Source organism: Pteropus alecto, unplaced genomic scaffold (genome assembly GCF_000325575.1).
Source record: "Pteropus alecto unplaced genomic scaffold, ASM32557v1 scaffold78, whole genome shotgun sequence".
In the NCBI taxonomy this organism is placed as follows: domain Eukaryota; kingdom Metazoa; phylum Chordata; class Mammalia; order Chiroptera; family Pteropodidae; genus Pteropus; species Pteropus alecto.
Window position 1 is genome coordinate 4407279 of NW_006443124.1, and position 27985 is coordinate 4435263.

Consider the following 27985-nt stretch of genomic DNA (forward strand, 5'->3'; position numbering starts at 1 on the left):
TCCCCCTCTTCCTGGTGGTCCTGGAATCCCCCCACCCCCTCCATTTCCTGGGGGCCCTGGCATTCCTCCACCTCCACCCGGAATGGGTATGCCTCCCCCTCCCCCTTTCGGATTTGGAGCTCCTGCAGCCCCAGTTCTGCCATATGGATTAGCCCCAAAGAAGCTTTATAAACCAGAGGTGCAGCTCCGTAGGCCAAACTGGTCCAAGGTGAGAATGTCTGTCCATTTCTTCGTCAATACATCTTGAGAAACTACTTCACTTTCCTACTTTGTATTTTAAGCACGGTTACGCTTCCCTTTCTTGTGCCTCACATCTGTCTGTCTTCAAGTACCACTCATGCTTATGTGTATTCAGCAGATATTAGGCATATCCTATATGCTAGACATCACTTTGGTGAGTTCTTTGAGTCCTATACTCTACTACAAAACCTGAAGTTAGTATTTTTGGCCTTTGAGGATATGAGTACCAGGGTAACACATAGTTTGATAATAGTCATTTCACCAATCTGGAAGGTACTGATAATTTTGCTGATTTAGTTATAGATTTATGGATACAGCCCCCCTACCTCTACCCTCCAATAAATGAGTTACACAGGATATGTTTGCATGGTACATTGTTACCACTATATGTTTGAGACCCCTGTGATTTTGCATCAGCCTTTTGCTTCTAGAAACCAAGTTAAAATAAAGGAGTGTAGGAATTTGTTCATAAAATGAACAAGTTTGGCACAGTTAGCCAAACTGACGGGAAAATATATGATGCAGAACAAGAGAAGGTACGAAATTGTGAAATAAAGCCTTAATGTTTCTAAAATTAGAGGATTTGGGGTTAGGAGGAAGAAATGTAACATAACTGAATCTAGTTCTTGAATAACCATCAGTAAACAAACTGGAGGCATCATCTCCTGGTCCCACAAAGAGCACAGCTGTTCTCTTTATCTCAGGTCAACCTGATTCTAGTGTGATGCTGCCAATGACTGGCCACCCACCTCTTGCATCCTAATGCAAGTTTTATGGGATGGGAAGTACAGAGCTCAGCTTAGTAACTCTTAACCCCCTGCCTGTGTCCACAGTTTGTCGCTGAGGACCTTTCCCAGGACTGCTTCTGGACAAAGGTGAAGGAGGACCGCTTCGAGAACAATGAACTTTTCGCCAAACTTACCCATGCCTTCTCTGCCCAGACTAAGTGTAAGTCCTTTCCTCAAGGGCCAGCGTAGGACTTAGAATACCTTTTAAGTGGGTTTCCCATTCCTTTCTCTTCTCTGGGTTGAGGGTTGAAGAGGGGTGGAGCTTCCTATTCAGAAGAAAATAAGAAGTTTTTGTATTCTGGGGATGCTAGGTTTTGGAAAGAGAACTGTTGCATGTGGGTTGTGGTTTTTGCATGTAATTATTTTGTGTCATTATAATTTGTGGGGATATGAGATTAAGGTGACAGCTTAGTCTGAACCCATTTTTGATGATACTCTTGAACTGATCCTGGCACCACCTTTAAGGTGCCGTCTCTGGGCCTGCACACGTAACTGGTAAGGGTTGGGCAGAGTCTTTAATAGGTCAGGTGCTTGAGAGACTGTCTACAACAACAATGAACCATATGTGATTCTTTTTCTTTCTTCCATTTACTTCCAAAATTGGATGCTTTCTCCTTCCTGGCCCTTTGCTCCTGCAGCTTCAAAAGGTAAGAATACAGAAGAGCCTTTGAGCGGGGTCTCTGAATATTAGAGAAAAAAATGAAACACATGTAAAGGAATTTCTCTTTAGAAAACTGACACTAGAGATCAGGGGGTTGATTTCTCTTTTGCTAGGTTTTTTTTTTTTTTTTTTTTTTTAAGAGTACAGAAGGACCAGTAGCTGTGCTTTTAACTGACAGGGAAGAAAAGTTAAGTTTAAGTCGAAACTACTATATACTTAACCTTTGTTTGGAAGGTGAGGAACAGCTTAAGTAATAATACCATTAGCTTACATTTGTATTGTGTTTTACAATTTTTTAAGTGTTTTAACATAGCATTACTCTATTTGACCTGCAAAGGAGCCAGAGAAGCCTTATGAGATAGGCAGGATGTGTATTATCTCCACTCTGCAAAATATGCAAACTGAATAGTTAGGTTGTCTCCCCAAGGTTATATGACCAGATCCAGGAATCTTGACTTCTGGTCCATTTTTTCATATAAATTCTCATTCCTTTTATCGCATAAATTCCTGTTTTTCTTCTTCACCTTTATATCTTCCCCTTTATTTTAGAAGAGCTGATCTATTTTGCCCTCTTATTTCTGCACTTCCTAATTCTTACGGTTTTTGTGCTCCTTTAATATGCCTTGTGATAATTTTATATCTCTATCTTCTTCTAGCTTTTTTGTTTACTTAAAGGTTTATTATGACCCTAGTGATGAAAATGAAGTACAACTTTGGAGCTTTCCCCCACCCCCTGTGTAGTAAATAAGCATTTTTAAAGACTTTTTTTTCCTTAAGGGACAAGGCTACACTTTGTTCTAATAAGGAGCCTAACAGATAGCTAGATGCTTTTGGTGGCCCTTAGTTACATGTGTGTATCTAGGAATGTGAGATCACAGTGTTCAGGCCTTTCCTGTTGTCCTAGCGGTTAGAGCAGAGTGGCCTTTTCTAAGAGAACTGTCACCTTCAGAACTAAAAGTCCAACTCAGGGAATTACTTCCACCCTCTTAAAACATTGTGATAATGACCACTTCTACTACTCTGGCACATCAGCAAAGACTAGTTGACAATGGCAATCAAAATCAAATGGTTTGCTAATTCTTAAGTTCACAGAATCTATCCCTTTGTTGATCCCTGACGTAAGTCCCTTTCTTGTGGCCAGGCTCTTAATATCACTGCAAATGTACACTGGCAGGTCCCTTTCTTCCCCTTTCTGTCCTCGTGCTTCTTTTATCTTTTACATTTGTGTTACCATTGATTGTAGTGTGATTTTTCTATAGTTTAGTTGTTTTCCTTGCCATTATATTCCCACTGCAAATTGGTTTACAGTATTTTAAAATATCCAAACAAGACCTTATCTCATCTTTCGTTATTTCCAACAGTGTGCTCAAACTTGTTAATGCTCCTTCAGTTCTCAGCTTTGGCCCCAGAAGCTACTTTCTATTCATTGAAGGTTCTAACTTCCTAACAGCTCTGCTTTTTTTTTTTTTCCCCCCCCTTAAATTATTCTTAGAAATCTCTGTATCTTAATCTGAAAAGAATATGAATTTGTCAATTTAATGGCATTATTGATTTTCATGTAGTTATAATCTTCACTAGTAGATGCTGCTCTTTTGATGAAGGAAATTTCTAACTAGTCTTCATTCTTTAAATATCTTTACTTTCAGTTAGGATTTTCAGATATTAAATTGGCATAATCTTAATTTCCCAGTCTTTTCGTTAGGAAGCACTAGAGAAGGCGTTCTTGAAAATTATTAAATCATGAGCAGTTTTCCAGACATCCTAAATCTTAATCGATTATTTTCAGAAATTCCTAGAAGAGATTTTTTTCCCCTGTCAGCTGTAGTCATAAGTACTTAACTGTTTAGCCAACTCTAATAGTTATCTGTAACACTCAGATGCAACAAAATCTTCCCGCTTCTCGTCAATCATGCTACATCTATATGTTTTCAATCATTTCTTCCCAAGGAACAAATACTTCCCCCTTTAAAAAATTATTTCGTCTTAGGATTTTCAGTTTTTTTACTGACTTCAGTGTTATCTGATTTATTTTTTTCTTCTACATTTTCTTGCTTTTTTTCCTTTTGAGTTACTCTTTAAATATATGGTGATGCAAGCAATATTTGAAAGGGCTTGTTTTAAGGTACATTTCTTGAGGACAAAATAGTTGCTTTGATATTGTATGCATGGGCATCAAGTAGCAGATGGAAGTGTTGTATGCGGACCCAATGCCATGTATAACACCCACTGTGGTTGGGGTCACTAACTTGCCCCTTCTTTTTTGATGTATCTTGGTGATGCTACACCAAGAGAGCCTTCCTATCTTGGTGCTCATGCTGGCATGCTCAGTACAGACTGTTCCCAAGTAGCCCCCTTCTTCACAACATGCTTCCAAAAAGAACACTTTAGTAAAAAAGACTTTGGTCTTCTTAGAGTGTAGGTTTTTATCAGATGAGGAATTTCAGTCTCTAGAAACTTCAGAGGTGACTCAGAGGACCCAGATCTCATCAGCAAGGTTTACTTTGCATCTGGTGCTTTAAACATGTCTGGTATAACATTTCAGAACCTTCCTCCTTACTTTTTTTTTTAAGTTGGTGACCAGTTTCAGTTACCCGTTCTCCCATGCATAGTGTTAAATACTCATTACTACTCTACGAATAGTCCACCTTCCAAATGAAAAAGTAGAGACATGGGTTAAAAATTTTCTTAAGGCCATAGAGAAAGTGCCAGAGCCAGGGTTCACCTCCAGACCACGTGACTCCAAAGCCCCTGCTCCAACTCTCTGCTTCCCAGAAGTATGTGTCCCTGCCTAAGGGCTCCAGAAAGCTTAAATCTAGACAGAAACTGGAAGAAGAGGATACACTGGCTTCTGCAACCACTTCAGTCATTCAGGCACAAATGTCCTTGAATTGGCAGTGACTCTTAGGAGTGTAAAAAAGGAACGACATTGGAAGAGGGAAAGTAAATGAAATACCAGATATTTAGGGTTGAAGAAAAGGAGCCATGTTCTGATTACAGTAGATTCAACTGTAGCAAAATTAATTCGGTTGGAGAAATAAGACATGCTTATCTAGTTCTAGTAGAAGTCCTGCTTAGATGACTTTAGCCCAGGAGTTGCCCATCTTGATGAGGAAGTTATTTGGACACTAGGTTTTCATAATATTGCCTTATTTCCTCTCTCGCTTGCTAAATACAACTCTCTTCTATTTGTTAAACATGGCTCTATCCTCATATATATATATATATATTTTTTGCTACCTACTGGCTCCTCCAAGAATGGAAATAAAAGGAAACATCTGCCTCACTCTTTACATCTGCCTCCAATAGTCAAAGGTCTCCAGCCACTGCTTCTCTAAGGTTCAAGAAGATGTGTGCCTTTTCCTCTTAAGAGAAGAGCTAAGAGAGAGGAACGGGACTCAAATTTATACGACAGGTTCTCTTACACATTTTTCTCTCTCAAGGATTACTCTCTTGTTTCTGAACTCTTGACTTCCTATAAATCAGAAATTTACCATCGATTTATTGCTGGCCAAAAGAGTATTTTGAATGCAGATTTGATAGGCGGTATTATGAAAGTTCTAGTTCTTTTTCACTTTCTCACTTTCCTTTTTTTTATCGTGGTCTCTTTGTTGACTCCGCTTCTTGAATTCCTTGGGAACATGTTCAGTGTTTATATTTGTTTTCATCTTCTCCGAGGGAGCATTTTCCTCACTGTGGTGGCGTCAGATCATTATCTGTATGTACAAGATAACTATTTTTTCTTTCTGCTTTCCTTCTAACTCTTACCCTCTTTTGTTGATGACACAATCCCATTAAAACTGTTACCTTTTGAAACAGTGTGGTGAGTGACAAGTGCAGTGGTGTTTTTCTTTTTAGGTTTATTTCTTCTTTCCAAAAACCTTTTGGACTCGTAAGATCCACAAGCGAATCCCCCTTAGTAGATGTGCAGTGGACAATATATGTAGCACTAGATCATCTCCCTGTTAAAGTACGAGGGGCATTATGAGAACCGTGAGCATCAGAACAGTTCTCTAGGTGGTTAATGGCAGTCATTTCGAAAGAACTCTGGCTAAAAAGTAAGATCTTGACCAAGATCTGAGAATTTCATGAACAATAACAGTATTCTAGTTAGCATTTGACTGGGCGATTCCAGATCCCAAGGTTTGTGCTCTTGGCCCACAGGTCAGAACTGTTGGCAGCAATGGGTAGGTTTACCTGTCTGCTGCTCACCTAGGACCTCTGTGGTTCACGCTTGGGCAGGAGACTGTGGTGGGGAAACAATCCCCTCTCCCAAAAGGGATCCAAGGACCTTTCCTTTCCCTGTGATCCTCTTCTGTCCACTAGGGGGCACTCACACAGTTGAATCTCTATCAGGAAATGTCCTAGTGAATCTTTCTTTGCTATTTCTTCAACTTTAACCTCTAGAAACAAGATTTTGTAAGAGCACAGCATGCCCCACTTTACTCAGGGAGCCTTTTGGTAGAAAGACATCGGTCCCATCAGTTCCTTATTTCTCTCAGGCATATGGAATTAAGACCAGAGGTGCTATGCAAGCAAACACTTATTGGAGTTGTCTTTTATTTACTAACTTCTCTTGGGTTTTGAATACGGTCAGATTGTTAGCACAAAGAAGCTGGGAGGATCCATAGTGTCAGATAATGCTCTCTGTGATTTAAAAACATAAATCTACCTCTATCACTTGGGGTCACAAGGAATCTTACACACCTCTGGGTTGGGCTCTCCCCTTGTCAGTGGTGTAAAAAAGAACCTAAACTACCCCTTTATGTTCCTAACCTTGCCATCACTATTTGCCTCGAATCCACTGGATCTACTATTACACCATTTATCTCGATTTATGTCACTCTCCACAGGAAGCCCAGACTCCCAGGTCATCCTCATCTCCCACACTCGGACCCCCATAAGTTTCTGTGATCTCCTGTTCTGTCTCCTTCTGCCATCTCACCTGAATTCTTGAAACCCTTCCACTGTGCCCCCTGGAATTCACAGTTCGTTACTAGCAAAATCTCTCATCAGCTTCACCTTGTTGCTCTAACAGAGACCTGGCTCTTCCTCGACACTACTTTCTCTCTCGTCATCTCAATGTGGTGGTGGTTCTGTTCTCTTCCATAAACCTCACCCCAGCGGACCCGGAGATGGTGTAGATGTTCTCTTTGTTCTTCACTGCCACGTGCAGGTCATGCCACCTTTCTCTTTTCTAAAAACCCATAATCTTGAATCTCATGACTTCAAATTATATCACCCACTTCCTCTCTTTGTGCTATCATCTACTAACAACCCTAGTTACTCCTCTTCTCTCTCAGCCAGGTTAGCTCCTGGCTCCTGGCCATGCTCTGCAGTATTCCAGTACTGCTTCTGTCTTATTTCTTAGCAGTTTTTATACAAGAGGATCGTGATCCTACGAATTTTCTGACTTTGCAATTCTTTAAATTATCTTTTTCCAGGGACCTCGTCTTCTGTCCTGCCTCACCCATTCTGTCCTCTGGTCCAGCACCAGTAACTGCAGCCTTTCCACAATCTCAGCTTCATACCACCTACATTCTATGTTTTTACCTTGCTCACTCTAGTACCCTGAGCCCAGTAATCCCCCAGCCCCACCGGGACTTCCAGTTTATCTCACCACCTTTCATTGTCCTTAGCCCCCTTGATGACTTCACTCTCCTCCTCAGCTAAAATTCCATCGTTAATCATTATAATAATCACTTCTTCGTTATTGTTGTTGTTGTTGTTTCCTTCCTTCCATTACCTCTCTCTCTCTCATTTCAACATAATTGATTGGCAAGACCACACTCCATGTTAATTCCATCTCTCTCTCCACCCTGCACTTGTAGTTGTGCAAATGAACATGGCTGGAGGAAAACTTAAAACTGGCCTTCCTTGACATACTTTTTGCACTTGGCTTTTAGGACAGCAGGTGCTGTTTCTCCTTCTACCTCCCTGGCTGTTCTTTCTCCTGGCTCTCTTCTGCTCAGTTTGCAACGCTGCTTGGTCCTCGCCTTGCCAAGCAGTCAGATATTTAAAAATGCTAGTCTATTTGATTTTCTACTCTCCTAAATGGTTATTTCACACCTTTTCTGTTCAGAAAGGCCCAACACCTTCTTTATCTTCATTCTCCATTGAAGATGTTTTTCTTTCTCTTCACTGAGAAAATTGAAACAATCAGAAGAGGAGCTTCCGTAGACTTCCACTGTTACTCTTACGCACTTTCTGTGTCTTCCTCTCTGTCACCATGGTCCTGTTTACAGCAAGTTCCTGGATTAAGGCGATATCTTCATTTCAACAAATGTGTAGAATACACTGAAGATATAAAATTTAAAAAAAAATCTCTTTTCCCCTCAGTGACTGTGGTTAATCATATCTTTAATAGGCATATGCTATTCTGATAAAGAAATGGATAACATTTTTTTTTCCTTTGGTTCAGGTGAGAAAAAGAGGGAAATTGTCAAATAGAACCTTACTGTAAAATTAAGGGGCAGTGGAATTAAGAGAAAATCACAAATGTCAGAGAATACACATATATTTAATGTAACCTGTGTGATCCCATATGGTATATACTGTTCCTACATTTAAACATATTTCAGCATCTCTTGATATCACTACATATAGATCTATCGCATTATTTCTAGTAGTTATATTCTGTCAAATGAGTAATGAATACAATTTTATACAACTGATCTCTCACTGAGAATTTACCAGTTTTTTATGTTGTAAGCAGTGCTGCAGGAAACATCATTTTATATTTATCTCTACACTTGTGTTTCTGCACAATTCTTTAAAATAAAATTTCTGGGCTCAAATTGCGAGGTACAGGATTATACCAATTTACACTTCCACAAAAATAAGAAATTATTTATTGTAGTGTCTGATAGAGGGAACGTGGTATCTTGTTTTAATTTGATCACTAATGAGATTGCACCAGAGATTTCCTTCATGCCTTGACTCTTTCCTCATCTGTAAAATGAGAGAGATGAACCTAAAGATATCTTTCAGTTCTAAGTTTCTGGTTCTGTTAATAGAGATTTTTTTCTTCTTTTTCCTTGCATAAAGTGTCTTTGGTGTTGTCTGTCATCTCAAATTCTTTTGGCAGCTTTCTTAAAAGTTCTTGGGTTGTTTTGTTGATTCTGGTCAGAGTTTCAGTCTACTTTTTCAGTGTGCTGGTAGAGATTTCAGGGAGGGTGTCATCAGATAAAGATAAAATTAAACTTTAATTCCCTCTAAACTGGAGGAATTTGATATATCTGCAGTGTGCTCTTTCTCCTTTTCGCCACCAGATGGCACATGGATCTCTTCTATTTTAGATGTGTCATTGTTACGTCTGTTAGTGATGTAATCACGTTAGAGAGAGGCAGCCTCTGTTGTTTTCAAATACAAACTGCTTGGTTTGCTGCCCTCTGCCGGTCAGGAAATTCATTTGGAGGACTTGCTCTTTTACTAAAGGATTTTGTTCTGTCGCAGCTAGTTTCCCCCCGCCATTTCCTGAATTTATTTAAACAAATCAATTTAGAAGTATCATAGATTTAAACAAAACTTAACATGTAAACATACTGCCATGTTTCTGAAACAGCTGTTAATACCCGATAAGAGTTAACATCCATTAATAAGCCCAGTCTTCAGCAAAGCTAAAACCCTTTTGATTCTTTATAATAGGAGCAATTTAGTGTTCTTTGGGGGGCCCAGAGGCTGGAGAATGTTTTTGTTTTAGTCTGATAGCTTCATGAAAGCATAGCTTTCCTTTCAGAGTGCTTAAATAGAGGATTGTATTTACCAGCTTGGTAGTTCATCATAAATATATTTGTAACCCCATTATATATACGTTCATAATCCTATCTCTGTCTCAGTTTCTGTCGAATAGCTACTTCAAGCTCGTAATAGAACTGCCCACTGATTATATACTGATAATTTTCCAGAGATATGATACTGAATTTATTTCCTTCAAGGAATGCCCCTGGCTTGCCTTGGATATAATTTGCTGGTACAGAAAGGTTTTTACAGTCAACTCTTTTGTGTCATTTGTTAACTCCTGATTATCCTAAAATAATCTCAGTTTTAGAGCCTCTTTTTAGCTATTCAAACTTTAGTGTGTGCCTGTATTACTATTCTAGACATACGTAGACTGAAATGATATCTTTTAAACCCAAGATATCATCCACCATTACATGCAGATTCTAGATTTGATATCTGAAAAAAAAAGTCCTTTTAAATGGCATTCTTTGAGACCTAAACCATCTTGTAAGAGATCAGTATTGCCTGAATTTCTATCATCTTGGTGCAGTCAGTCCCTCTACTTAAATGTCTGTTTCTACCAGTAATTCACAACCTCTAGTGTACATATGGATTACATGAGGTCTTTGTTAAGGGTCCAGAGAGTCCAAGTTACAAGGACTGTAGAAGCTGAGTAGGTATCGTACAAGTCCTATCTTTGTTTTTATGGAGGTCATACATGATCACATAGGAAACAATTTAACATTTTGGAAGCTCTACTTCAGGGGCACTTTTCTCTACAAAAGTTTTTGGGGTGGTTTTTTTTCTTTTCTTTTTTTTTTTTTTTGCTATCTTCCTAGCAAGGTCTTGAAAGGCATCTTAGAAGGATGCTGTGAAGACATTTCCTGGAGTCAGTGAAGTAGCTGGGAACCACAGAGACGGACCAGACCGGAGAGGGCGGGTGCGGCAGATGCTTAGAGGCCTCTCAGGCTTATATGACAGAGATAAGGGGTTGGTGAGAAACCGGAGGAAGACCCGATCGGGAAGAGTATTGCAGTTGTGCAGACATAACTCTGGTTCAAGTTTGGTTGTTCTCTCCCCAAGGAGACCTGGAGTTGGCAGGGAGCAGAGACACGATTAGGAGGAAGACTGGGATCTCCAGGAAATTCCAGAGCAGAGCTAGGCTTTGGGGTGAGCAGGAGAGCGATCAGTGCTTGTTGGCTCATACTGGAGCCCAGAATTGCTGCCTCAAGGCAAAGGCACTGTTCTGAGGAGCCCTTACACTCTTTGGGAACTGTTGGGTCTGAATTTTTCTGCTGATAGGGGACAAATCTCCCTCCAAACATGAAGTAGTAGACAGACTAGTGTTCAGGGGACAATAGGGGTATCTCTACCACAGAATGATTCCTTTGGGGCTTTTCTTTCCACCTCTCTATTATCTGTTTTTCTGTACAGGCAATATAAGGAGTTCAGGAGTCAAAATGGTATATAAACTCTTTTTCTCACTCTTGTATTCATCCATCCCATCCTTTCCCCCACTCCCTCTAGAATGACCATTTTGGTTTCTAGGTTATCCTTTCAGTGTTTTTTTAAAATACAATTATAAGCAAATACTAATACAGATTCTCAATTTCTTTCCCTTTACCAAAGGGTAACATGTTCTCTAGACTGTTCTGTACCTTCTATATATCCTAGAGATTTTTCATATCCAGTACATAGAGATCTTTCTCATTTAAAAAAAAATTCTAAATTTTCCATAAGCATTCATTACTTTTATAATGAACACCAGGATAAAACAGAAATATAATAATGCAGTAATCTGTCCTTGTTTGAAACAGTGGCCGCAATAACCCGTTTGATCTGACTGCATCTTAGCATGCACATGTATCCTTTTCTTTTTGTTTTCCCAGCAAACTCTCTTGTCATGATTAACAGTTAGTTACCTATACAAGCTCTGTAAAAACTCATTCTAGAGCCTTTGAGCCATTGTGGTATGGAAAAGAGAAACTTGAAAAGTTCTGCAAAGAGGATTTCCAGACCTCCAGCTAGTTGGCTGGAGCATTATACTCTGGAGTAGGAGCGGAGCATTCTCTCACTAGCATGGGGACACCACTCCATAAAGGGGTATGGTCTTCAGAGGGGTGACTTACTTCATTTTTCTCTTGCTTCCTTCTCAGTTTTTGTTCTGGGAGTAATTGCTGCAGTACTTAGTACCCCATAACTGTCTCATTTCTGACTCTGGTCTGTTACCTTCGGAGCAGTGTGGAAGAATGCTCATGATACAACGTTAGGCCGGAAAAGCAGGAAACAATTACATATAACCTTTACTGCAATGGTTTTACAGAAAAAATGCAGAATTAAAAGATTGGAAGGGTATATTATCAGAACACTAACATTTTTTTAGGATGCTAGATTTTTTTTCCTTCAATTTTTCTATAATGTGGTCATCTTATTTCTGTGATGGGAAGGACAAAAAGGTTAAGAAGGAAATTTGCCAGGGTCCAAGATGCTTGAAAACGGGGTTTATAGAAGTACTTGCACCTGACTAATGTCCGCAGAGCAGAGTGCTAGTATTCACTTCCACAAAGTATGTAACAGCATCTTTTACTTCACTCTCCCTAATGATCTTAGCCTGTTGAAAAATCAGATTCTAACTGAAAAAGCTCTTTGTTCTTCTCTCAGCTCCCTTGGGTAAGGGAACCCCTGTCGTACAACATCAGGGCGTTGGTAACCCCATGTATATGAGAGATGATGCAGTCTCTCCTCCCTCCTGATCCTATAGTGATCCCAACTCTGTTCTGAGTCAGTGACTTATTTCTTTTGTATCTATTAGATTAGAAGTTAAGACTCTGTGTGTATGTTTATGTATGTGTGTGTGTTTAAATTTCCTCTTGACAAGAAACACTGCTAAAAATCCTTCTAAAAAATTTCCCTTTTCCTATTCTGCTTGATTTCCTATTCTGCTTGCATTTTTATTTTCAGCCACGGGGTGTGCGCAGTTGAGCTATTTTGGCTCAGGTTCCAGATTGTGAGGTCAGAGACTAGGGATTGGAGGAGAACATCAGGTGACTTTCAGTAACAGTGACGATGGTCCTGCCCTGATCCCCACCCCTTCTCCCCCTCCTTCCCCACCCTTTCCTGGCTTCTACCTTAGGAACAAAGAAGGGAAAAAAACAGCAATATGACGAAAACCAGCAGCTGCATCTGCAGACTCAGGCTGGGGGCTGGGTGTTTATTCCATCTGTTCTCTTTGTTATGCTTTTACACTGTTACTTCCCCTCCCAGTACCCTGAATAAAATGGAGGGTATTTCTAGGATCCTTTGTTACAGAAAATAGCTTAGAAATCTGCAATTTATTCAGTATTTGGATGGGTGTGAGTGAGACAGAACAGATTAAAACTGCTTCAAGGACCTAAAAAAAAGATGAAGGTTTTTTGCCTTCTCATTCTTTCTTATTCGAGAATGCCTGTTTAATGTCAGAGACTGTGATAGAGGCTTATCATATATTATTTCTAATTATTAAAACAATACTGCCTAGTAGGTATTGTCTTCATTTTATAACTGAGAAATATGACGTACAGGATTAATAAATCTTTTGCTTATTAAGATCTCGTAGCAAGTAAATACCAAGCCAGAATCAGACTCCCAAGTCCTTTGGGCTCAGAATCCAGTATTTAGTGTAAGGGAGGGGCAAGAAGGCAGGCAAGTTCGGAGACACCTAAGGGGACTGTCATGGCCCTGTTCCAGTGCGCTTTGCTTTTCACTGGTTGCCAGTGTCCTGATTTCTTCAGAAAATAGGTCTCAAGGTAAAAAATGAGATCAAGGAGAGCATACAGATTAAAAGAGAATTTTAAAATATGTCACCCAATTGCAATGTGTAGACCTTATTTAGATCCTGATCCATTTTTTAGAAAAGAAAAGCCTTTATTGCTAGTACCTTATTTTGCTGCCTTTTCTCCTGCCCTCTAGCTTTACAGTTCCCTTAAATAAACCTGTCCTACCCCTTTGCTGACTTGCTTGGGGCAATGTCCCTACCCATCCATCTCTGAAGCGTCTCTGAAGCAGATCTCTTCCTGAGCACTCCCTTACTGAGTCACCTTCCTGGGTGGACTGGGAAAGTGTCTGTGGGAAACTCAGTGACTATACTGTGAATGATCAGTGCTTTGCGAAGTGTCCAGATTTCTAATACTGCTTTTCTGCCACCCTTTCAGACTCCCATTTGCCCCCTTCTTCCCAGCTCTCAGCACTTCATTCTTGTCGCTTTGGAATTCCATCTGGTTTTGTTCCTGCCCCTCAGGTTTATCCATTTCTGCCAGTTCGCTCCATCCCTCCTCAGAGCTTGCACACCCATGACGGTGCAGCTCTGCGGGATTTAGCAGATGGGGATTTGTTTTGGCCAAGAGAACAGTGGTGGGAATCTGGTTACCTCTAGGCAGGAATAACAGCTGTTCTGTTCATTTGGATTGCTGTGTATCTGTTTTTCCCTCTTCTGATGTATATCTAAGAATGGTATACATCAGAAATCCTCCAGTGGGCACTTTCCTATATGAGCACAAGGCAGGACACTCTTGCTCTGACCTCGTCCCAGAATCAGCTTGTGCAAAGCTTCATGACCGTGGCTTACTGTCTGCTGGGTGGACTTCATGATTCCAGAGCGATGTTACCCTCACAGAAGGTTTGTTGTTATTCCCTAGGGGTCTTACTGAATGTTCTCATCTTTCAGATGTGCGGGGGAGTTCTAGGACTCTTCCACAGAGACCCTGTTTCTTTACAGAGAACTATAGTGGTACCAGAGTCCACTTTTTTAAAAAACTTCCTATTTGGATTCTGTGCTCATATGTGTTGTATGCAATTTTATCACTTTCTGGACATCATGGTGCCTCATTTAAATAGCAGAACCATTGGTGACTTGGTCCCATAAAATTGTCAACGTTTCTTGTTTTTCCACCTTTCTCCTGTGTTCTCCTTTAGTCATAAGGTACTTGGCTTACTCAAAGAAGGTGTAGCATAAGATTATGGAGGGTGTTCCCTGCCGAATAGGGACAAATGCTGCAGGCTTCATCTTGGGCAGGGCAGGTAGTGTGTGGCCCTGAGTAAGTCCGTGAGAATTAAAGTTAGGTGGAGTTGCTTTGTGGCTCAGCCTGACTCCTTCAGGCTTGAAGATGTGACCGAATTTAGATACCAAAGGCCTTTTTCCTACCCTGGTTACTCACTCCCACCTGTAATTCTTAAGAATTTAGTTTCCAGGATGTCAGGCAACTCCCCATGCCTCCATTTCCTGTTTGTGCTCTTCATTGAGAGAAGCCTGCTACAGGAATTCCTGGGGAAGTGATAGCTGTAGCTGTGGGACTCCACCGTTAGGTCATTGCGGAAGTGGGACTGAAAAGGATCTGCCCTCCATGCTGTGGGCCCTTAGAAACTATTGCTAATCATAACCAAGCAATAACCGGGACTTGGGCTGCTGACTTTGTAGAGACTGAAAATTATTTTGCCTTCTCACGCCTCAATTTCTATTCTCTGATTTTAGAATTCAACGAAAGTATCAAGATTCATGACAAAATTAGCTTGGACTCTGTAGGATTGATTCTTTTGACATATTCAAAAATAGTGAAGAAAGAAAAATATGGTACCTCTGTTGGACAGCAGGGGGTGCCCTTTCCCTTCTCTTTATTGTCTGGCACTCCCTACTGCATTCAGCCATTTTAGACAGATTGTTTTTGCTCCCAGTAACTCCATTTTGTGTTTGTGACGCAGGAAAAAAAGAGTGCAGCAAGGGAGGAGCCTGACTGGAGGGAGGGGGTGAGACAGACTGACTCCTGTACTCAGCATTGGTGCACCAGGAATTTACCTTGCTGCAGGCTGCCTGCATCCTGAGCAATGGATGCAGCAAGGCCTTGCCAGTGGAGCAGAGAGCAAGGTGGTGTCTGGCTATCGGACACCTACTGACAGTGACAGGGTACTGGCTTCTGAGACAGCAGGCAAGGCATCCCCTGTTCCTCATCGAGTTTAGGTGGTTTTCATTACAGAGATGTGTCGGGTGGTATTCTCAATTATAGGCTCAGTTAAGAAGAAAAGGCATTTTTCTTTCACTCAGTTGTCTGAGAAGAGTTAGATGCCTAATGACTCTGGGAGACAATCTAACTTTTAAAAGAAAAGCTTTTACTTTTTAAAATGTAAAGACACATTATGCAATATATTAGGTACATATACGTGCATATATACCTGAAGAGAATATGCATATGTATCCATCACCCAGTTTAAAAAATTAACTCACAGCCAGTCTTGTTCATCTTCCTGCCACCCCGGTTATTTTAAAGTATGTCATAGTCAGTCATATCATTTAATCCTTAAGTAGTTCAGAATGTGTATCGAGAAATAAGGACTTTTTAAAAATAGAATTATATCACCATTGTCATATCTGAAAAAATCTTTAATGTCATTAGATATCCAGTTAGTGTTTTAAATTTCTCAGATTATAGTAGTGTTTTTTTAAATAGTTCATTCATCTGAGTCAGAGCTAGGTAAAATCTATACATTGCAATTTGTTGATGTGTCTATATTTCCCTTTCCAGCTTGTGTTGTCTCTCATTTTTTTTTTTTATCTTGCAATTTATTTATAGACTTAATTTCTTAAGGAAATAGAGAGGCTCTCTTAGGTTAGGACTTAGAAGGTACAGAGTCAGACTTCTCTTCTTTACCGATCTGAGCCTCCCATCTTTGGATTCTGTGAGGTGTTGGGAGAGGATGTGAAGGGGCCATGCTCTGCAACCTCCAGAAGGAGAAAGGGCTGGAGTCTCTTATAGGAGAGTGGCTTTTTCTCCTGACGTGATGGCCTGTTTCCTGAAGTCTTTAGAAAAGTTTGCAGACTTCTCTCAACAAAGAACATGGTCGAAGTGGACCATGCTCTTTCCTAGGAATTATAGGGAGCTTCAAAGCCTTGGGACAGCGGATTTACCTGCTGTGTAATGGCTGCATCCGTAGGATGATTCAGAGCCTGTTTTATCTCCCAACCACTTTATTTTTACTTCAATGGTAGCCTTTTTCTCTGATCAGATTAATGAGTTAGCAGCAGTTCATAGGCTATTGTACAGAAAGAAAAAATATAATGTTGGGGGTGGGCACGCTTAAAACTTTTTCATTGCTTTAGCATTGTAACATCCCACTCTTCCTCATGACCTTTTTAGAGATTGCCCCTGAGACTGACTTTGATGCAGATGGTGAGATGAAAGCTCTTGCTTGGTGCTCATTCTCCCCCTTCCGAAATGGGTCAGTGACTCTGACTTTCAGCAGCTGTAGCAGGCAGCCTGTTCACTTGCTCCTGGGAGGGCACAGGTTACGGGAGGGAAGTTGCAGAGTCTGACTTCTTGGCAAGACGGGCAGGGCAGTCGTAAAGTCTGGTCCTCGGAGACTAGGTTGGCTGTGTGCCAGATTGGAAGCTGTAGTTCCCATTAGCAGAAGTGCTTACTTAGAATCTGCCGAAGAGGTCAGGGTTGTAGCAGTCGGGAGCATGGACCCTGGCACTGACGTGCCTTTTTATCAGAGTCAGCTGACTGATAAGGGTCTCTTTTCTGCTATTGTCAGCAGAGAGTCACAGTCATTTACAAATAAGATTCTCCTTCTCCCCTCTGTGCTAAGGTGCTGTCTGTATCCATTTCTGTATCTTTGCTCTGGCAAAAGTGGGTTTAGAGCCCAAGTATTGATAGGGTCATATGTTAAGTGCTATAATAACTGTATGCTGAATTAATTTACCATTTTTATAACAAGTCTGGGATGGCTGCTAATGGGAATATCCTATGGGCTCTTCATCTGACTGTTTATCTACTGCTGGTTGTCAGTGATGCTCCTCCCTTCCCCAACCCAGTTTCAAAGCAGAACCAGAGCCAGCTGTCTAAGGACATGAAAATATCATAGGTAGTATTCAGATCCATGCCTGCCTTCCCTTTCTCCCAGTTCCCTGGTGGGTGACAGCTTTAAAAATGTACACATAATTATGTTATCTCACTGCATTAATAAGTCAAACTATTTAACACCCAGATCAAGAAAAGGAACATTACTAGGAACTAGAAACTCCTTATACCCACTTCTAGTTATAACCAGTCACTTACTCCTCCCTCCTCTGACCTAGACTAACACTTTCCTGGCTTTTAACACCGTAGTTTTCTTTCACCTGACTCCTGTTAACCACAACATATTTGTTTGTTTGCTCACTCCTACAGTATACATTAGTACCGTGAGAATTGCTAACTCATACCACTCTGAAACACAAATATACTATTAGAGTTTAATATTTGTTTATACCAGACTTGTTTGATTGTTTTTTATTTATTAGGTAATTTTCAAAAACATCTCTTTCTGTCTCCAGCCCTACTATAACTGTAGGCTGTGACTTCCTCTCTGACCTGGAATACTAAACCCTTTTTCTTTTTAAGTTTTTTTGTAAGTCTCAGTGACAGTCATTCTCTATTGTGTAGTAATACTTTATTTTATTTATTTATTTTTTTACACCTACAGCACCTGGTATTTCTAGATGGTCTCCCATTCAAGTACTAACCAGGCCCGACCCTGCTTAGCTTCCGAGATCAGACAAGATTGGGCGTGTTTGGGGTAGCATGCCATAGACTAGTAATACTTTAAATACTATGCTTTGCCTCTTTCTCTTGATTTACAAATTGAAGATTTTATCTGTTGCCTTCCTGCTAGGAAAGTAAGGATGTTGATACTTATATTGCTACCCTTCCCTTTCCCTTCTTCCAAATTATCATTATCTAATTTTTAGGTCTTTTAATGTTTAAAATTTTTATTGTTAAATATAATAACAATACAAAAAGATAATAAAACAGATGTACAACTTAGTGAATTATTATGAGGTGAATACCCTTGTAAACGCCACACGTTGTGAGATTGAAACTTTCCAGGAGGCCCCTAGAAACCCCCTGTGCCCCTTCCCTGACTGGTTTGGCAGTCACTTATTTTTTTTGTTTTGTCACCCAAGTTTGTATTCCTGAACACTATAGTTTAGTTTTGCCTATCTTTTTAAATGTCATCTTTGTCTCTCAATCGTCCCCTTTCTCTTTCTTTTCCTTGAAATTCATTTGTTGCAAAAACTGTATCATTTGTCCTGTGGAGTTTCCCGTAACATCGATTTTGTGACTATATTCCCATAGTGTAGTTTCTGTCTCTTGTATTTACTGTAAATTGGTAATTGGATCTAGAGGCTAAATCAGAATGAGGCTGTTTTCACCAAGACTTCATAATGGGTATTAAGTTTCTCTTTGGAAAGCACATAATGTCTGCTTGTCCTTCTGTGATATTAGCAGCTATTGATTTTCAGTGCATAGATCTATTAGTTTATTAGAGTTGCAAAAATGGTGATATTACAAACAAAAGGGATTCTTTATACATTCTAGATATTAATCCTTTGTCACTTGTGTGTATCACAAATATCTCTGACTCTATGGTTTGTCTCTTCATTTCTTTTTATAGTGTATTGATGAACAGAAGTTCTTTATGTAAAATGCTTAGATCTATCAGTCTTTTCCTTTATAGTTAATGCATATCGTGTCTTGTTTAAGAATTTTTTAGTTACCAAGATCATTAATCCTATAGTTTTACCTTTCACATTAAGGTTTTTAATTGACCTATAATTGATTTATTTGCATATGGATACAATTTCTTTTTTTCATACAGATATTTAGTTCCAGTTCCATTTATTGATAAGTCTGTCCTTTTCCCAGTCATCCGACATGCCCAGTCTGTTATAGCAAGTGCCTTTATTCATGGATCTGTTGTCTGGATTGTACGCTCTTCTGTTGGTCGTTTTGTCTATCCTGATGTCAGTACCACATGATCTTGATCATTACAGTTTTATATGTATTGATATCTCCTGTTTTGCTGCTTTTTCATGAATGACCTAGCTCTTCTTGGCCTTTGTATTTCCATGTAAATTTTAGAATCAGCTTGTCAACTTAAACACGAAACCTGTTGAAATTTTTCTTCTACTGACTCTATAAATCAATCTGGAAAGAACTTGAGTCTTTTAATTTGTGAATCATTAAATTTATATTCACTTATCATTTTTGTTTTTCAGTAAAGCTATATTATTTCCCCATAGGGAAGAGTTTTGCACAACTTTTATTAAATTGATTCCTAGATACTTCATATTTTTATATATTTCATTTTTTGTTTGCTGATAACTTACAAATTGTTTCAGATTGTTTATACTTACCATCATTGTCTTCAACTGAGAATGTTATTTCTTCCTTTCTAATCCTTAGAGTTTTTGTTTCTCGTTCTTGCCTTATTGTACTGGCCATGACATCCAGCCAATGTTGTTCAGTGAAGTGGTGATAATGGAAATTCTTTTCTTGCTCCTTATCTCAAAGGGAAAGTTTTTGACATTTTACCATTAAGCATGGTTTTCACCTTCAGCTTTTGGTAGATACCCTTTGTCTCATTAAGAAAGTTCTCTTCTGTTTCTAGTTTGTTAAGACTATTTATCATGAGTGGATATTGAATTTGATCAGATGCTCTTTTGTACTGTTAAAATTATATAATTTTTCTCTTTTAATCTGTAGTTGTGGTGAATCATACTAATTGGCTTCTGTTACACTAATCTTTCCTTGCTAAAATAAGTCTAACTTGGGCATGATCTATTTTTATTTTATATTGCTTAATTCAGTGTGCTAGTATTTTGTTTAGGAATTTCATGCCTATGTTTTATGAGTGAAAGTATGATTTTTTGGATACTGTTCTTTCACATTTTGCTATTAAGATTATGCCAGTCTCTTAATATGAGTTGAAGAATATTTCCTTTTTTTATACAATGGAAGAATTTTTCCATATGATTATGGGAATCATTTATTCCTTGAATGTTTGAAATAATTGGCTGGCAAAGTCATCTGGGTTTCTTAAGAAACTTTTAACTACCAATTTAATATCTTTCATGATTATAGGGACTGTTCAGGTTTTTTTCTTGAGTCAGTTTTGTAAGTTATATCATTTGCTAGAAATTTGTCTATTTTATCTAAATTCTCTCATGTATTTTATATGAAAGTATTCATTTTCATGCCTGAGGAACTGTTATTCTGTCTATTGCAATGAGTTTTCAGGATTTTAAAAATATCTTATTGCCTTTTGGTCACTGCTCTTGTGAGTACAATCTGTAGAAATTCGTAGAATTTTCCTTTACGGCTCCAAACATTGTTAAATATTGTGACTGTTCTGTGTGCGTTTGAATAGCATTTATGTGTTCTTCAGTTGAGTTAAGTGTTCTGTATATGTCCATTAGTTTGTTAATAGTGTTGTTTAAATTTTTTCTATCCTTTTTGTTTGATTGTTTTATCAGTTACTAAGATAAATGGTTAAAACATCCTACTTTGTAGATTTAGCATTGTAATTCTGCTTTTGCTTTATTTTTCTCTTTTAATTTTTTATATCGACATAGTTTCAGACTTATGGAAAACTTGCTAAGAGTTGTACAAAATATTTCCTGCACATACATACTTCACCGCATTCCTGAGATGTTAGCATTTTATCACATTTGCCTATTCTCTAAGTGTCTGTATGTGTATACGCACGTGTGCATGTGTGTGTGTGTCATTCTTTCTCTGAACCATTTGTGGGTAAGTTACAGACCTAATGCCCCCTTATCCTTCGGTGTGCGTTTCCTAATGACAGGTCCATAACCAAAGTATCAAAATTAGGAAATTAACATTAATATAATACTATTATTTAATTTGACTTTCTTTAGATTTTGCCCATTGTCACATTGATGTTCTTTACAGAAATAATGCTAGATCACGCATCTCATAGAGTTGTCCTTTAGTCTTCTTTAATTGGGAGTGATTCCTGTTACAGTCACCTGCAAAGGCAGATGGACTGCTACTTAGAATTTGGTTTGGATGTCAAGATTGATGACACCCCCCCCACACACACACCAGGAGAGTATGAGAAAGTTCATTAACTTACATAATTGGGGTCTCTGGGAAGAGCAGGTTTGAAATGGCTTGAGAAGGCAAGGAAAGGAGACTGGCCTGGGTTTTTATTGTGGTTGAGGGGTGGGACAGGGTAAGAATTCCTGCACAAGTTCCTTGCATTTTGAATCTCCTTCCGGCATCAAAGGAGGAGCACTGAGGCTTTCTATTAGTTTGCCCAGATGTGGGGGACAACGGGAAAAGGGAGAGATGAGGCTTAACAGCTTTCAACAGTGAAACATCAAAAAAATGAAGTCAGACTCCTTATTATAGTTCCTTGGTCTTTATCTTTCATGACTTTGAAGTTTTTGAAGAGTACAGACCATTTAGTTTGTAGAATATGCCTCAGTTTGGATTCATCTAATGTGTTCTCATGATTAGATTCAGATTATATATTTTCGGTGCTATATTTATCTTAACATACAAATATATGTTATTAGATACATACAAATCAAAATTCTTGCATTTTCATTATGAACTAAAACTTTTATCATCATACTATGTCCATTTGTCTTTTGTAGTGCTTTTTGTTGCCTGGAAGACTGTTTTTCCGCTGTTAATATAACTTCATCAACTTTTAGTAGAACTTGCCTGGTATAACTTTATAGTTTTCATCCTTTTTCTATCCTTATTGTAGATATTTCTCTTATAAAAACAACATATACTTAGACTCTTTTATTTTTAATCCAGTTGACAAAACTGGTCTTACCTGAAGCATATATAGTCTGTTTACATTTGATACAACTACTGAAATATTTGGGTTTGAATCGACCATCTTATTTTGTGTTGTATCTAATATGTTCTATGTAATATACTGATTTCATTCCATTGAAAATGTTTTCTGATTTCTTTTGTGATTTCTTACCTGACTCGAGAGTATTTAGATATTTACTCAATATCCAAATGGTTGGGAATTGTTCAGTTATCTTTTTACTGAGTTCCAGCTTAATACTACTGTGGTCAGAGAACACACTTTGAATTATTTCTGTCCTTTGAAATTTGTTGAGGCTTGCTTTAACCCATTATGTGGTGAATTTTGGTAAATGTGCTGTGTGCATGTGAAATAAAGGTGTAATTTGTCATTGTTGGGTACATTTTTCTATATCAGTTAGTTCAAGTTCGTTAGATGTGTTCAGATTTTCTATATCCTTTCCAAGTTTTTGTCACTTGTTTTATTAGTTATTGTACAAAAGTTTTGATTCTAACATTATGGTTATGGATTTACTCTTTAGTTCTATTAATTTATACTCTGCATATTTCGAAACTAAATTGTTGCATGTATTTAAATTTAGAATTATTATTTCTTCTTTGTGGTTTGACTCTTTATCATTATAAAATATGTCTTTTCAAGGCAGGGGTATTATTAGAGATGAAATCTTTGTTATTAGTGTAGCTATACCAGCTTTTTTTTGGTTAGTGTATCTCCTTCCACTATTTTACCCTTAACATTTCTGTATCTTTATTTAAGGTGTATCTCTTGTAAGCCGTACATATATAGTTAGTGTGTGTTTCATAAATTCAGTCTGATGATCTTAGTCTTTTCACTGCGAAGTATTTAATCCGTTTGAGTTGATGTATACCACAGTACTATTTTTTTCTGCTTGATTTTTCCAATTTACATTCTTTTTTTTGTTCTTGCCTTATTATGGATTCATTTAAAACTCACTTATTATTTCACGTTTCTCCAATTTTTAGTTACACATTTTTTACTATCCTTTAAGGGGTCTCGTGGAAATTACAGCAGGTATGCTTGACTTACTATAATCTAATACACATTATAACTTTTACTACCTTCCAGAAAATGCTATAACTTAACATTTTAACTCTATTTACTAGACACCCTGTTTTTTAGTTACTGGTGTCATGCATTTTAGTTCTACATATGTTTTAAACCCCACAAACATTTTTGCTATTATTTTGTGATATCAATATTTACTTAAAACACCTTTCTAGTGTTTTTCCTTCTTACCTACATTTCTGTATCTCCTTTTGGTATATATTTTTTTCTGCCTGAATAAGTACTCTCTTTAGTATTTATTTTAGTTCAAGTCTGCTGGTAATGAACTCTCCATTTTTGTCTGGACATATCTTTTTTTCACCTATAATTTTGAAGGATATTTTTTGTTTTCCCCCTGTTTAAAAAAAACAATTCCAGTGTCAGTGTTATTGTTGTTCATTAGAAGGTAATATATTCTGCCACCTGCTACTTTGAGAATTTTTTTCCTCTAGTTTTTAGCAGTTTTACTGTGATGGTGTGCCATGGTGTGGTTTTCTTCATATTTATCCTTGGGATTCTCTGAGCTTCTTGATTCTGTATGTTGAAATCTTCATCACTTTTGGAAAGTTCACAACTATTTTCTCTTCAAATATTGCTTCTGTCCAGTTTTTATTTTTGTTTCTTAATTTATAGATATTTTATTTTGCTTTCAAGTTCAGTGCCAGTGAATATTATGGCTAGCATTCCTTTTTACGTGTATTTGTTTGGGTTTTTTGTTTGTTTTCTCTGTTATTTTAAATATTTTACTCTCTGCATTTACTTTTTCTGCACTCCTGTCTAAAGCTTTCCTGTGAAACTGAAATCCTAGGATTCCTCCCATGTTCTAAATCACATTTAATAGTAAATATTTCTCCTCCTCTCCAGCCTTATTGAGGTATATTTAATATACAAAAATTGCACATATTTAATGTATACATTTTGATGAGTTTGAACATATCATACACCTGAGATATCATCACCACAGTCAAGGTAATATACACATATATCACCTTCAAAAGATTTCTTATGTCTCCTTGTTTTTGTTTTTGATTTTATGGTAAGAACACTTAACATGAGATCTACCCTTTTAACAAGTTTTTTACGCGCACAACGCCATATTGTTAACTGCTTCTGTTCCAGTCTTGTTTCTTTCTGGGGCTCCAATTACACATGTGTTAGACTTTTTCACATGTCCCTTACACTTTTTTATTGCTTTTCATATTTCACCTCTGTACTTTAGTTTTTATCTTTTTTATTGACCTGTCTTCCATTTCACTGACTACTTCTTCTCTCCTGTTAAACCCATCTATTGAGCTCTTAATTTCAGTTACAATAACCTTTAATTCTAGAACGTTTAACAAATTTTAGTTCTCTAGTGAACTTCTCCATCTTCATCTATTTTTATTTTTCTCTCTATGTAATTGAACATGTTAACTATAGTTACTTTAAAGTCCTTGTTGGCTAGCTCCAATGTCTAGATCATTGTTTTTTCCTTTGTAGACAGATAAGAGTGGGAACTGATCACCTTAATTCAGTCAGGGAGTGAGCTGAGCCAAGGCTTGTGGTTTTGGAAAGGCTTGATCTACCTCTGGTTCACCCTGATCCGAGAGCGTAGGCTTTCTGGGGCTTCTAACTGTAAGCATGTTGTGTTCACCTTTACCCTGAGGATGTAGCCTTTTTTGCTTTCAGCTAATGAGGCGAGAGTCTCATGTGAGACTCTACATTAGGCAGAAACTGGACCTCAATCCTTGTACCACTCTTGCCGCATAAAACCATCAAACTGGTATTGGAAAAGTGCGCCAGTGTCTTGCTTACCTTTCCGGATCTATTCATCACCATCTTGTCACCTCTTCCATGCTTTCAAACTAAATTTTTAAAAACATTACACCAGCATTTTAAGATGTTTTCCATAGGAGATTTGGCCTTATTACTGGAAATGGAAATATTCATTTCTTTTTATATTTTATGTGATGATTTTCACCACATTGAAAAATTAAAATTTTACGTAATCAAATTAGGCTGTATTTTACTTTATATCATCTTGATTTTGTGTTTATTCTTAGGAAGGTTTTAACTTATTCAGAATTATTTTAAATTTCCGTTTTTAACAATTAGATGTTTAATGTATCTGGAATTTATTTTTGTGAATAGCGTAAAGTTGGAATCTATTTCCTTCAAAATGAAGAGCCAGTATTCCAATACTATTGATTATTTGAGTCAGCAAACTATGCCCAACCCCTTTTTATTAGTAAAATTTTATTGGAACACAGCTATGTTGGTTTCTTTTTTCAGTTTTGATTCTTACATTCAAGGCTCTGTTCGTTTGGTGCATACACATTTAAGCTTGTTAAATCTTCCTGGTGGATTGATCCTTTAGTCATTATGTAATGAACCTCTTTGTCTCCAGTTATTTCCTTTGCTCTGAAGTCTACCTCCCTGATAGTAATATGGCCACTCTTCCTTTTTTTCTTTGATTAATGTTTGCATGGTATATATTTTTCAGCCTTTTACTTTCAACTGACCTGTGGCTTTATATTTGAAGTAAGTTTTTTATGGACAACAGATTGTTGAGTCTTGTTAATCCACTCTGTCAATGTTTTGTGTTAGGCTCAGCCTGGCGATGCTGTCAACTAGGAACGCCTGGGGCTACTTACCTGAGCCCAAACTACTTCTGGCAAGCCCCCTCCCATCCCAGACATTTCCCCCACTGGAGCCATTGTTGTGGTTCTTATTATGATTGCAAGACACACCTAAGCAACAACCAATAGGAAACTTTGAAAAAACAAGATTTATTGCTCACGGGTCTTGATATGACACTTCTGGGGCTCACAGTGCAGTCACTGGTAGAGAGAGAGAGAGAATGAGAGAGAAAGATAGAAAGACACAGACACACACACACACAGACACACACACACACACACACACACAAACCCTGGGGTTGCCTTTATTAGGTTGACATGAGCTGCTTAGGGTTTTATGGGTTCCCTCTTTATTGGTGAATTTAAAACATAAGAGTAGAAATTAAAGCATAGGAAGGGAAAAGGAGGGTCACCCAAGGCTTTCTAAAAGGGAGACTTCCTGGGTGGGGTAGCCTGGTTCTTTATCTAGTTGTGTAGCTGGCAATATGTCTATTCAAGATGGATGTCTTTGAAGTGGATACCTCAGCAATCAAAAGCTTAATATCAGGCACATTACAATCGAAAAAGCTAATTGACAGGCACCTATACTAGAGCCAGTCTCTATTAATTGTTGTATTTAGACCATTTATATTAAAGGTAATTATCAATATGTTAAGGTTTAAGTCTACCATTGTATTATTTGTTTTCTGTTTACTATTTCTCTTTTTTTTCACTTTCCTATGGCTTTTTTGAACATTTTTTAAAGATTTCATTTTGACTTATAATGCCTGAGTATATTTCTTTGTGTAGTTTGCTTAGGTAAATTGCTCTGGGTATTACATTATATATACATAATTTATCCCAATCTAACGATATCGATGTTTTACCAATTCAAGTGAAGTATAGAAACTTTATTTCCATTTAGTCCCTATACTCTCCCAGTTTTTAAATATAATACTTAACCCTTTCTCCTTCCCTGCTAAGTTTTTGTGGTACAGTCTAGATGTTTTAAGTCTGCATTTTTATCCAACTATCCATAGTTTTCTTTATACAATCTGTTTTTGCCTGTCTCTCTTATTTTATCTCCTGATCTCTCCTCTTAAGCCATCTACTCTAACCATAATGACCTTTTTGCTTTTCCTTCAGCACATCAAGCGTGCTCTTCTCTCAGGACTTTGCATTTATTGTTCCCTCTGCCTGAAATCGCACCCCCCACCCCCACATCCCCCAGCTGTTCATGTGACTTGATCTCTGACTTTCTAAAAGGTCTTTACTCAAATGTCACATTCTCCCTAAGACCTTCCCTGAGCACCCCACTAAAGTTGTTATCCACTACCCTATCAAATCCCCCTATTCTCTTCCCTACTCGATGCACTTACAACCATCTAATGTACTGTTTATCAATGAACTGGTTTATTATTATTCTCTTTATTGAAATATAAGTTCAATGAAGTCAGGAATCTTTCTCAATTTTGTTCACTGTTTTATTCCCATTGATTAGAATAGAGCCTGGCACATGTAGGTACTCAGTAAATACTTATCTAAGTAACTAATCTTCATGTATTTAGCATTTTCTTCTTCAAGTTGGGACTATTAGGGCAAAGGATGGAATTTTGTATAATTCTTTGTACTTTTTGCCATGTAACTTTCTTTCTTGTTTGCTTTATTTCTTATTTGTTTGTACCAAGTAATAATTTTTATATGGTTTAAAATTTAAATGATATAAATGTGTTTGTATTGAAAGTATGCCTTCACTTCCATACTCAGGCACCCCATTCATTTCCTCAGAAGCAGCAAGCTTTGTCAGTTTCTTTTTATTTATTTATTTATAAAATTTTTTGTGGTGGCATTGGTTAACGAAATCCAATAAGTTTCATATAGAAATACTAAGTTTCAGCTGTATGCTTTAACAGTAAGGGATGTGTGTGTGTGTGTGTGTGTGTGTGTGTGTGTGTGTATACACGCACACACATATATATATATTTATACTGTATGTTCACTTCCCATAGTTAGATTTTTCTCTGTCACCACATATTTGACCCCCTCACCCTGTCTACCTCCCCCCTCCCGCTTCCCCCTACCCTCCGGTAACCACTAGCCTACAGTCTATGTCCACGAGTCTCTGTTTGTTTGTCCTGCTCATTTGTTGCTTTAGGTTTATATCCCACATAAAAGTGATATCATGTGATTTTCAACTTTTTCTGTCTGGCTTATTTCGCTTAGCATGATTATCTTGAGGTCCATCCATGTCG

General features: G+C 38.0%; 1 protein-coding gene across 2 annotated transcripts in view; it reads left to right on the top strand.

Annotated features, from left to right (window-relative positions):
* The window catches only part of DIAPH1 (diaphanous related formin 1), an 84863-nt gene that overhangs the window by 36668 nt on the left and 20210 nt on the right, over positions 1 to 27985 (top strand). For both annotated transcript variants that reach the window (XM_025040584.1, XM_025040583.1), the window contains 3 exons: positions 1 to 208; positions 1074 to 1188; positions 1667 to 1675. The exon at positions 1 to 208 is cut by the window's left edge and continues 533 nt beyond it. In XM_025040584.1, the coding sequence (XP_024896352.1) occupies positions 1 to 208; positions 1074 to 1188; positions 1667 to 1675 (332 nt within the window). The remainder of the gene's footprint in view (positions 209 to 1073; positions 1189 to 1666; positions 1676 to 27985) is intronic.